The 12806-nt window shown below is 42.8% G+C and overlaps 2 protein-coding genes across 3 annotated transcripts in view; both read left to right on the top strand.

Annotated features, from left to right (window-relative positions):
* Positions 1-2477, top strand: part of LOC122615144 (exostosin-1) — a 64107-nt gene extending 61630 nt beyond the window's left edge. The window contains exons 6-11 of one of the 2 annotated variants that reach the window (XR_006325780.1): positions 57-160; positions 238-388; positions 460-786; positions 854-1170; positions 1301-1647; positions 2016-2477. Coding sequence is in view for 1 of the 2 variants with exons in the window: in XM_043790051.1 (XP_043645986.1) it covers positions 57-160; positions 238-388; positions 460-786; positions 854-1170; positions 1301-1409 (1008 nt within the window). In the remaining variant the exon portion in view is untranslated. Of the gene's footprint in view, positions 1-56; positions 161-237; positions 389-459; positions 787-853; positions 1171-1300 lie in introns of both variants that reach the window. The other variant, XM_043790051.1, reaches the window with a different exon arrangement.
* A 7422-nt stretch (positions 2478-9899) lies between these two features.
* LOC122613947 (cocaine esterase) lies at positions 9900-12782 on the top strand. The gene is made up of 3 exons (XM_043788382.1): positions 9900-10019; positions 10084-10176; positions 10368-12782. Exons 1-3 carry the CDS (start codon positions 9900-9902, stop codon positions 12210-12212), a joined length of 2058 nt encoding a protein of 685 aa, XP_043644317.1. The 3' UTR covers positions 12213-12782.
* Positions 12783-12806: the final 24 nt, after the last annotated feature.

Raw genomic sequence — 12806 nt, 5'->3', positions numbered from 1 at the left:
ACAAGCCATTAAACAAGCGTTAACTCAGCCACTCACCGCCCTTCCGTATCTTGCAGATCATACGCGAACGCCTGCCGGATTATCCGGTGCGGAGCAGCCTGGTGTGGAACAGCTCGCCGGGCGCCCTGCTCACGCTGCCCACCTTCGCCGACAGCTCAAGGTTGGTCCCACCCATATGTCTTGTTATGCAACCTTGTAGCTCAATCGATTATAACCACCACCAACCACCAACTTCAGGTACATGCCGTTTCTGCTCAACTCGATGGGTGCGGAGCCGCGTCACAACTACACGGCGGTTATCTACGTGCAGATTGGCGCCGCCCTGGGACCGAATGCAGCGCTCTACAAGCTAGTCAGGACCATCACGAAGAGCCAGTTCGTGGAGCGGGTACGTAAATACAGTGCAGTCGAATTAATGGAATTAATAATGGATTAATGGCATACACACTTTGCCCTTAGATCCTTGTCCTTTGGGCTGCCGATCGGCCACTGCCGTTGAAGAAACGCTGGCCCCCTACCAGCCACATACCCTTGCACGTGATTTCCCTGGGGGGCAGCACGCGGAGTCAGGGAGCTGGACCCACAAGCCAGACGACTGAGGGACGACCGAGCATATCACAACGATTCCTGCCCTACGAAGAGATTCAGACGGATGCCGTTCTCTCCCTGGATGAGGATGCCATACTCAATACGGATGAACTGGACTTTGCCTACACGGTGTGGCGGGATTTTCCCGAGCGCATCGTTGGCTATCCGGCAAGAGCTCACTTCTGGGATGATTCCAAGGTGAATTGAGCTAACGAATATTACCAAAATAACTGATTACTGAAATTACCTATTGCTATTATTGCAGAATGCCTGGGGTTACACGTCCAAGTGGACGAACTACTATTCGATTGTGCTAACTGGGGCGGCCTTCTACCACCGCTACTACAACTACTTGTACACCAATTGGCTGTCGTTGCTGCTACTTAAGACTGTACAGCAGTCCTCCAACTGCGAGGACATCCTAATGAACCTGCTGGTCTCGCACGTGACCAGGAAGCCGCCCATCAAGGTGACGCAGCGCAAGGGCTACAAGGATCGGGAGACGGGTCGTTCGCCCTGGAACGATCCCGACCACTTCATCCAGCGCCAGAGCTGCTTGAACACCTTTGCGGCCGTGTTTGGGTAAGCATAACTTCATGCAAAGCTACGAGGAACTCCTATATCATTATCTACCTCATTAGCCATCTCATTACCCATATCAATTTCCAAAACGCACTTAAACAAATTCCCTCTTTCATTCATATACTTGCAGCTATATGCCGCTGATACGTTCCAATTTGCGCATGGATCCCATGCTGTACCGTGATCCAGTTTCCAATTTGCGCAAGAAATACCGCCAGATCGAGTTGGTCGGCAGCTAGCGATATGTGCATCCTGGCAACAGCTACAAGCGTTAAGAGTACTGAATACATATACACCACACACCCACGCAGCTACACCAATACCAATACACATACAGAGAAACATGACGACAACACACACATAAGTTTAGATGAAATGCTGTTTTTTGACGCTGGCCAAGCGATGCAAGGACTATGTTAATTATTATTAGTAGCGAAAGGATGGAACTTAGTTAGGAGCCAAAGGGCGCTTGTAAATGTATGTATGCATGTGTACATCGGTGTAAGCATACGGCATCCTTTGCAATTATATATGCAATGTGTATATATATAGACTTTAAATACGATTATGTGAATTAGCCTAGTTAACTGCAAGCGAAGCAAACGATTTTGCCATCTTTTTTGCTAATTTCAAATTAGCTGCGCTTAGCAAATTTTCTATATGCATACATACATACATATGTAAATTGATATATGTCTAGGAACATAAGTAGCCGATTTTTGTACTGTGTGAGTTGAGTTTTGTATCTGTAAATGTTTGTATGTCCTTGTTGTAACTCTCCGTGTATAGTTAGTGATTTATCAATGTGAACGTGTATGCGCAAGGCACAGTCGTCTCATTTTCAGTTTTAAACTCCAACTTGAGGCTCCTCGAATTCCGTATATGAAACCAATCGACTGTATCTTCACATTATCCGTGGCCATTATGGAACAGCAGCAGCAATTGACACTGAAATGCAAAACGAACCCCTTTCAGGCCATTCAGCAATAAGTGCACAAATCCGCAGAGGAGAAGCAATTAACTAATGCTAAGTTTATGGTTTAAGTAGCTTTCCATTTTCAATTTGTTATGTGCAATTTTTTATTTGGACACCTCAGTTTTTAATTCTTAATGTGGCCATTTACTGAAGTACGTAAATCAATTATCAATATGCAATCAACTTTTAACCACATGCGCATATCAAAAGAAGAGGCTTCTCTCAAGAGAAGCGTTTTTAGTTTAAGCAACCACAATTCTATACATATACTAGAACTAAAGTATATTTCTATAACTATTTTTTACAACAAATATACACGATTGCAGATGAATTCAATCTCCTTGTTTTATTAGTTGATTTTACTTTGTATTTACTTTTTCGCATTGTCAATTTCCAAGTGCGAAGGGCAATAAGAGCTGAAAGCAATAACTAGCTTCAACATATCAAATGAATTTGAATTTGAATTGACTAAAAGCATTTCAATATTTGCGCAACCATTCTTACTTCTTTAAGATATTTGTACAGCCAAGCCATTTATAATCTGGCTTTATTTGCTGCGTGTATGCAATAAGATTTCTGAAAACACATATTTCTGGGTTGACTGAATTATTGGACTGCTATTTATGTTTATCCTGGCCAGAGAAGTGGTTCTTAGGAACCATACTGCATACTTAGCGGGCAATCGATTGATGCCCGCACTCTCGAAACTCTAAACTCGAAACTCTTGACTGCCAAACGGCGAAATTGTTTAGCATTTATCAGTCGAATATGCTTATCGGCAATATGAATACATACCAATATGAATGGAGCTGGTGCTGGAGCTGGAGCTGAAGCTGGGCGAATGTCAAAACTCGACTGTGCCAGCGAGCAGACGCAATCGAATGGACGGACAGAGACGACAAATGCAATGAAATGTTCCCTATCAGCATGCACATAAATCAAACATTTCAAACAAACATTTTTGCCGTTGACTACGAATAATAATAATCAAAAATGCCAGTTATATGGATATGGATATGGATATGCATATTCGGAATGTGTGTGGCCCAAGGCGAAGGATATGCACAACACACCCACACACCCAACACAGATAGGACACTCTCACATACATACATACACTGGCGACATCTACATACTACGTATACATATACATATAGGCAACTGGAAAGTTGAAATCGAATCAGATTCAGATCAAATTTTGTACAGTGCGTTTTATTTTTTGTATCTGTGTGTAAAGGATTTTTGTATTATAACTCGTATATAATTGTATTTGAGAATTTGTATTTGACACGAGAAAAACCAGGTAAACAAAGACACAAGAACAGACAATTGCACTTTTTATACAGATTTAAAAGCAAACTATACATAGTGGAAGATCTAATCCAAGACAAAAGCAAACCAAAAACAAAAACGAAACCAAAACCAAACAAAAACAAACAATACAAAACAACTTGACCAAAAATATTGAAAAGGCTCCTCGATCCCGCCCCGCCCACACAAATACGAAATGAAAACAAAAACGGAGAAAAAAGGCCAAACACAAACACAAAATAATGATTGCAAAAGCCATTTATAAATAATAATAAAATAGTTATTGCATCCTGCGAGATGGTAATTCAATTTATTGCATTAACATTAACATGAAGCAGCGCAACGCAGAAATGAAATGAACCCAACCAATCTTAATAAAATGAGAAAAGGTGAACTACGAATATGGATGTTGTGATACTATTGAAAACTGCATGTGCTCTCATTTGAATAAATCAACCTTTAACCCCTTCCTCCACTTTCCTTCTCCCGCCATTCACCCATTTCCGCACATTTTTTCATTTATTTCATTTGCGTTACAGGGATAATTGTGCATAATCAATTATTTTGCCACATTTAACTGGGCAAGCCATGTGTAAAAAATTACAAGGAGAATATTCATTCTCCTATTTGTATTTCGATGGGATGCGGATGTTCAATAAAATTAAATACATTCAAAGAACAAATCAGAACACAAAATGGAAAAACGACAACATTGTAAAGTTAATTGAATTTTAAAGATGTGAGTTCTGTTAAATTGGGCTAACTAGATAAAAATTACATGTTAGAAATATTGCAAATATCTATATTATTCATCATCCCAATTACATGCGAAAAACCCAACTGCTTATCAGTGGCCGCCATTAAGACGATTTGCATAGAAAGGCTTGACAAAAACGACAATAAAATGTGAAGAAAAAGTTTTTGGAAAACGCAACGATACGAAATTCTATCATTTATGATTCCAACTGCATTTTACCAAACTATAACTATATCTACCGAAATATCATTTTGTAGAGCTCAAACTAGTAATATCTGTGTACTGGCAGTGCTTCGTGAACATATTCGAAACATATCTGAGCTTAAGATAGATACTCTGAAATTAATTCACTCATCTGGTCCATCAGCTTAATGCAAAATGCCCATTAATTCAATTGAAATTATTGCAAACAGGAATGTCACTTGGCAAATGAAATTATATTTCTGTTTCTGTTTCTGTACATTTTCATTGGTAAATATGAGGTGATTGGCATATTGCAGAAAAAGTAATGTAAACGCAAAGCATTCATAAAAATATTTATTTATACCCAGCCCATTTGTTTGTCCAAGATAAATAACACTTTAAATTTGTACAGAAACCATAAGAAATCCGTGTTGAACAGCCATTAAATGTAAACCAATATATATAGTGAATGTGCTTAATACTATTGCCTAGTAATGATTGTTAAAGCTTAAGACACAACATACACCCCTACCCACAGCGACAACACACCACATAACAACACTCACATGAACAAATGTAAATTACATAAATAAACCCATGGAAGCGAAAACGCAGTAAGCCTAAACCATACATTATTGGCAAACATTGCAGCAGAAATATTATATATATGTATCTATATATATAAAAAACAACAAATGTGATTTTTGAATAAAAATTAAACTGAAACTCGAAACATTTTGTATCTCTCACGGAAATTAAGCTGCTAATGCGTTTTCAATTTAGCAAGGTGCCACTGGATACCCCATCTAAACACATTTGTGTTAAAGTTTGCCCAAGGAATTAGCGGCAAACTTTTTAGCGTGCTGAAAATCTCGTTGCCGTAAAATGCGTCGCCATGTTTCTGGTTTGCCAAACTAAGAGGAAAAACTTCATTTACGTATACATAGCACTCTGAACTCTAAGCTGCTCTGGAAAATTATTAAATTGCACTGCCTTCTCATGTCTGCAATGAAATTTCGCGGTTCGCATGCCTTTTTGCAGCCCGATGACGAAGCACTTACCAAATGAATTATTGCAGGGTCGGTTTCCCATAATTAAATCCATTATAGAATGCTTTTAGCATCAATTTAACTGGGAAATTGTGCTTTTGAGACACCAGCAGTGCACTGCAGTGGATCTGGGATGGAACAAGTATCAATCACGTATTAGGTTTATTATACGAATCTGAAATTGTTGGCAGATTAACCCAAAATAAGCAACTCTTCATAAAGCTCATAGTTGTTGGCTGTTTTAAAACTCAGCTGTATTTATTGGATACATTCTCCAGGGCTTCCTTCACCACATGGGGCAAACATTTTTTGCAGCGTTTAATTTAGCAGCACACAGGCGACCCCTGGCGGCGGTCACTTGCTTCCGCCAGGATGCCGTGCTGTTGACATTGCCAAGGTTGTTGTTGCATGTTGCTGATGTCGCAGTTGCAGCTGCAACTACAACACTTTCAGTGTGCGTATGTGTGTGTGAGTGATGCTTTATGCAGGCAACAAAGAAACCGCTAGAGTGCCACGCCCCCACAACTACCCACTAGCCCTGAAAATGCGCTCCAAAAAAAGCTAGCATACTTACATGGGACAACCTAAAAGTAGGCAGCACATATGCTAGTTTCTTTTTGCAGCTGTAATATTTTGCATTAATTAGAAAGTGGGCCATGTTCCGGTCCCCTCTCACGGCCCCCACCCCCTCCGCTTCGCCCGTTAAGTACTGCCAACTTGTGTGTGCGGTTAGAGGCATAAAGAAAATGGCTGCCGCTGTTCGCCATTCTCCATTCGCCATTCGCTTGTTTGTTGTTTGTCTGCAGAGCCGTTAAATTAGGCTTAAAGCAACCGGCGGCACGGGCAACTTCTGTGTATTGTTTTGTTAAATACTTTACGTAAATGGCCCACTGGCTGTTTGCTTTCTGTAGTTTCTGCTAATTACGTAATACCCGCGGCCCAGTTGAGTTGTTTCGCTGCTCCTATTTATGTTTCAAATATTTTCGCTGTTCATTAAAGGGGCTACATATCACACGCCTTTCTAATTAATAAATAACTCACGCAAATTGCTTACATTGCTAAACTTGTATTTGTCTGCCATTTTAGTTTTAAAAGTTTACTTGTTTATGGAAATCAGGTAGCTTGTGCACCCACTGCGTATGCGTAACCAAATTCACTTAAAACGTTCGAATTTTAAAAATATTTCTGCTAATGAAATCAAAGACCAGGCCGAAAAAGCCAGGAATTTATTTAATTTTTGTCGACAAGCGTATGTCGAACTGGGGCTAAACTAATGGGATTTATCCATGAAAAAAATGCATGCATAAATTCATCGCACAAATGTCTGGTCGAATTCTATCACAAGTGTTTACGACTCGTTAACTAAACGATTTCGTACACAAACGTGCAACAAATATTTGCAGAGATACGCCAAAAGCAACAACGACGACATCTGATGCTATTGTTTAGCAAAAATATGAAAATATGCAACACAATTTGAATCGGTGAGGCAGTCAAGCTCAGACATAGTATCAGCAGGACCTGAAACAGAAGCCATAGCAATCAGGCAGCAACCCACATCCCTCAGATTTTTCATCTCGGAAAATTGTGAATGGGAAATTGGGGGAAATACACGCAGCTTGCTCTGGCAGAAAACTAAAAACTTTGCCAGGCATTTTGTACATACATATACACAGAAATGTGGAGCAACAAGAAACAATTGGCTTTTATTGAAGTAAAATTTAATAAAGAAGTTTTCAATATGCTTTGGCAATATGTAAACAATCAACTCGGCTCCAAAAATCATAAATATTTTCATTACGACAATGCAACAAAGGCCAAACTTTCGGCGACTTGAGTGTTTCTGCCTCAAGTGTCCTTGTTGTTGCTATTTTTCTACTTCGAGTGCAGCTGCCAAAATTTCTCAATATGCACTCCACAAATATTTGTATAAATTTCAGTACAATTTGTGTTTTCATTAAAGGGTCTTCGCTTACAAGTGTTGACTGCACGATTTGTGTCAAACCTTTTTCTGACGAATTTATTGGACGAAGGCAAGAATATTATCAGCACTTAAATGTCACCACAATCTGTAGCCTTTGGTCAGCAAACAGCTTAAAGCGACAGGCCAGAAAAGTTGACTGGGAAAAGGGAAGACCAAGTGAATTCCAGGTGGTGAAATGGAAGTTGGAATTTATAAGCCCCGACAAAAATCTGAAAATATGAATTGATTTACAGCATTGGTAGGGAAATTTTCACTTCTTTTCAGCTACTTTTCGGTTTTGATTTTTAAATTTATAGCAGCATGCTATTCAAACATATTTGGTCTCCCCTGATATGATTTATAATACTTATAGACGAGCAATTACCAAAATTTCAGCTGCCATGCCAATACCGTCAGCCTTTACCCGGTTTTTCCCGGCAGTCGGCCAGGCTAATTTGTTTACAGCCAGCTTCGACCACACACACAGACAATCACATGTGCACATAGGACAAACTAGGCCGACATTGCCATTTATAATAATTGAACAGCGACCCGCACAAAACCAAACTGCGAACCGCCGACGTTCCCTGGTATAAATTGATTAACTTCCTATTGACCTGGCCAAAAGGTATGCGGGGGCATCGGGGAAAGGTGGGGGCAAGGCGACTCCAGTGGAGCGAACATTTAAATGCGCACTTTGTGCTTCATAATTACCCGAAAATTATGTGCGTCGCTAAACTTATAGACATATAAAATGTAACACTATAAAATTTCCATTTTTTTAATATTATGTTGTTTTAAAGGATTTTGAGATCTACGATCTAGAGCGCATAAAGTATCTAATAAGTAAAGGAACCTTGCCAAAATACAATTTATGCAGTACTATTGTGTAAGAACTAGCTGATTATTTTTGCCAGTGCTCTTTTGTAGGTCTGGCAGATTGGCGGCTGGTGAGGGCGATTTCGTGCTGGTAATCCGCGCAGGTCCACAAACAAATTACGATTTAAACTAATTAAAATACATAAATGTGGGGACGTGATGCTAGAACACTCGCCGCTCTCCTCCAGCTCGCGCATCCAACTTAATTGCGGCCATTCCGGCAGAGGGCATCCAACGATCGACCGTCCAACTCCACAGACCGGAACTCCGCAACGGCGAGCAGAGCCACCGACTCTCTGGCAAACTAACAACGTTGGGATTGGGACTCGGACTTGGAATCGGAATCGGATCCATGCCATCCCATCCATAGCATGCCATGGCATTCAGTCACCAGCGGCAACAGCATGTTGGGCAAGTGGGGAAATTACGGCAGCATTATGGTACATTATCTGCTGCAGAGCCCAAAAACTCAGCGACAACTTCATTCGCCGCAGGAGCGAGTGAGATGGCACGAGGGCGGGAAAGGGAAAGGGAGTGAGAGTTGTGAAGCAGAGAAAAATTTATGTTTGACATTAACAGCAGTGCGGAATTCAATGAAAAACAAGAACGAGGGAGGGTCGAGAAGTTGCGGCTCTTTACTCTCTTTAATAGTTTTCCAGAAAATGTTGATAAAATTGGTTAAAGTTGTGAGTAAAGTTGTTTTTTTAAGGATAGTTTTTACGAACTTAGATAAAATCATACATTTTAATTTGTCAAAGAAGACTTTCCCAAGAAGATGCTAGAAAGCTGACCAATTTGAAAGTATAATATAGACAGCCTCAAGACAATTTAATTAAACTATCACATGTGGGATGAATTCAGTCTGATTCTGTGAAATGCCGAGGCACAACCTATGTCTCACTGAGTGGCCCACTTTTTAATGAGTAATTAGTTTATTAGTTTATGTGGAAAATGAGTAAATGGTGAAAACCCTATACGAATGTAAGAAAATAAAACTAGATACCAAACTGTAGTTATTGCAACTACCGATCCACCCTCGTTGGGACTCAATTGTGGGCACTCGAGAGGGCCGCCTCTTGGGTTTTAGGGTCCAGATCGACATATAGTTGAGCTCCGTTACCATGGCTGTATAAACAACCTCCCCAACGCGCCGCTGCTTTCCACACTCATTTTGCTGCTGAATGGAATGGATGGTATGTTGGTATGTTGGTGGTGTCGCTGGTGTTTTGATCTATGGATGCATGAATGATTCGCTGCGCACCGCAGCAGCAAAAGCAACAACGACGTAATGACACCAGAAAACAATTGAAATAATTCTAGCAGAAATTTTCGTTAGCTCACCGACCCAGGGCAGCTAACTTTATTCGTTGTGTGTGTGTTTGACAATCTTTTTTTGTGGCTCAGTTTTCATTTCAACTCCGAGCGGACGAAAAGTTGCAGCGAAAAAAGCGAAACTTCTGTGAAACACATATATCTATATTTCGTGGTCGAAAAAAAACTGCATAAAAAAGGCATACGATTATTAATAAATGCGCTTAAATGCGCCATGAACTATGCAAAAGTTATGTGCTAAAAGTGAGAGCTAACAAGTGAGCGTTGCAACTGGCAATCATGTGGAATGCATCAAGGATTCAGCAGATTTTGCGGCTACTCCCGATTCTGCTTCACCTGTCGCCATTCTGTTCTGCCCAACAGACGCACATTAAGCTGGAGCAGGGCGATCTCATTGGGGTGAGGACATGCCATTTTGGAACCTAATTACTTTAAAGCCCTTCAACTGAATCTTTGCTTCCAGCTCAAGGTCTTCCCGGATGGGACACGTGGCGCTGTCTACGCCTTCTTGGGCATTCCCTACGCCCAGGCTCCCCTCAACGAACTACGATTTGCTGTAAGTAATAAAAGAAAGGACAAAAATCATTTTATTTAGCAGTAACCCTTGAATAGATTATTGTTTCACTACTCCAATATTTTACTATTTGTTTTTAAAACCGTTGACCAGTAATTGAGGTTTAAATGAGTTCTTTTTAATTGGCCCATATGTGATTACCAGCGATTTAAATGAGATATTGTCGTTTCCAGCCCGCCAAGCCGAGCTCCAGTTTCAATCGCACCCTCCAGGCCACCGCCATGCAGCCCCTTTGCCCGCAGCTCGCGAACACCATCTACGACGAGAGCTCCGATGGCGGCATGCCCAGATCAGTGGGCACCGACGAGGACTGCCTGTACCTGAACATTTGGACGCCGGAGTCGGGGATGCGGTATGGCAAGCTGCCCATAGTGGTCATTGTCACGGGTGAGGAGTTTGCCTACGACTGGCCCAGAAATCGCATCAATGGCTTGGACCTGGCTGGAGAGGGCATTGTGGTGGTCAGTGTCCAGTACCGAAATAATATCTACGGATGGCTGAGTCTGGGCGAGCAGCACCGTAATGTCCCTGGCAATTATGGACTAAGTGATGTTCAGATGGCACTGCGGTGGATTCAAAGGAATGCAAATGCCTTTGGCGGCAATCCAGATCACATTACACTTCTGGGCCATGGGAGTGGAGGAGCCCCCCTGGCACTGGTTGCTACACTGGAGAATTACAGCTTGGTAAAACAACTGGTGCTCATGTCGCCCGGTCCCATTATGCGTACCTTGGGTCAGAATCACCAAAAGCGGATAGTGGATACTGGACAGGTGCTGGTGCAGAAATTGGGCTGCCAATTTGAGGAGGCCCAACGTCGCCAGTTGATGGGCTGTCTTAGGCGCAAGAGTCGGGAGGACTTGCTCCGTGCCTACGAAAGCGTGTATAACCATGGCAACGGAAGCTCCCAGCTGGGAGTGATTCTACCCGAAGGATTGCCACTCGAACAACGCCTTCGTAACAAAACATTGCCCCCCGTACTACTGGGCATCACCTCCAACGAAGGCGCATTCCTGCAGGACTACTGGCTGGATGTGGCCAGGGAGGGTCAGGTGGCGCTTCATAAGTACATCAATCACACGTTGTTGCCAAGTGTGATGCGTGCACAGGAGTCGGTGGGTGAGGAGAGTGCTTCCCAACTGGCGGCCATTAGATGGAGGTACTTCAATGGCAAGGGAGAGGGAGTCAGCCACTTGCTGACGGGAATGCAACGGTTACTCTCGGAATCGCTCTATGAGTTACCCTTCTCGCGCATCTTGGGGCTTTTAAATGGAACCACCAGCTATGCCTATGTATTCGACCAGTCCCACTCGATGGACATGCGAGGCAGAAGGAATCTTTTCGGCGGAGCCTCCCACAGCTCAGATCTGCCACTTCTGCTAGGTCCGAGTCTGTTCCAGCAGATAGCTCGACGAAGATTTAGTGGCGAGGAGGAGCAGCTTTGTCGGAAAATAAGAGGAGCCTTTGCGAACTTCATTAAGAATGGCAACCCCACTCCGGGGCGGATATACGACGGATGGCTACCCTATAACAAGGAGAACCCATTCGTTTACAGCTTGGGAGAACAAGCTAAGACCCCGCCGACTGGATCAGTGGATGAAGCTGAGGTGGATAAGCTACTTAAAGGGGAGACAGAAGCGCCAGGACTAGATAGAAGCTTATCGCGTAGCAACCGCCACGATACCTATAGAGCAGCGACCTCCAATTCCTACACGGCCAGCAATCAACTGGATTCGGGTTACTCCAATCACTTGCAAAAGGTTTACGGCTTCTGGCAGGTGCTAATGCCACTGGAAAGAGAGGAAGACTTGAGGGGAGGAGGAGCTCTGGGCCAGCGGGTACGACTCTTGGAAGCGAGTGCCGATGCAGCACGCTACCGCCAGGGCTTCTACGCAATGTTGGGACTAGTGTGCCTACTCCTTGCCTGCCTGTGTCTGTGCGTTTATCTTCTCAAAAGAGACCCGAATGCAATGCGAAGACGGAGTGCATCCTCGACTTCAGATTGCTACAGCTTATGACATAAGTGGTTTCGTTGGACGACCATCTTTGGGGGCCGAAAGGACGAGGTACCATCGACCTCGGGCATTGCTAATGTCGAGTCCTGGCGCAAAGGTGGTCGTGCAACGAAACGGGAGCAGGATGGAAGCGGAGCAGTTGAATCTGGAGGTGGGGAAGGAAATCTTGAGGGGGAGCGACGAGAGCAGGTCCTCAACAAACAGCGGACAAGACGTCCACGTCAGCTGCAGCCGTACGATTTCAAGATTACCCACCCTATTGGAGGAGCAGGAGGTGGAGCAGGAGCAGGAGCTGGAGCAGGATTCGGAACAGGAGGTGTCAGAAGTGGAGGAGGAACAAGAGTTGGAACGGGTTCGGGATTTGGAGGTACACTTGGAACTGTTGAGGAACTCCTGGACCCTGTCGCCGGCAAATTCGAGCCGAGTGTGGCTGTTAGGAACTGGCAGTACCAGTTGACTTGTGATAAGTTCTGAAAGCAACCAAATATTTTCATTGTAGTTTTGTATATGTACTTTTAACTTAAATGTTTACACTTCTCCGTGATTAAAGAAACCAACATTTTACACGTTTAATGTATGTTTATTTAATAAAATTTC

The sequence above is a fragment of the Drosophila teissieri genome, chromosome 2R, assembly GCF_016746235.2.
Source record: "Drosophila teissieri strain GT53w chromosome 2R, Prin_Dtei_1.1, whole genome shotgun sequence".
In the NCBI taxonomy this organism is placed as follows: Eukaryota; Metazoa; Arthropoda; class Insecta; order Diptera; family Drosophilidae; genus Drosophila; species Drosophila teissieri.
This window is presented reverse-complemented; position numbering and strand designations above follow the sequence as displayed.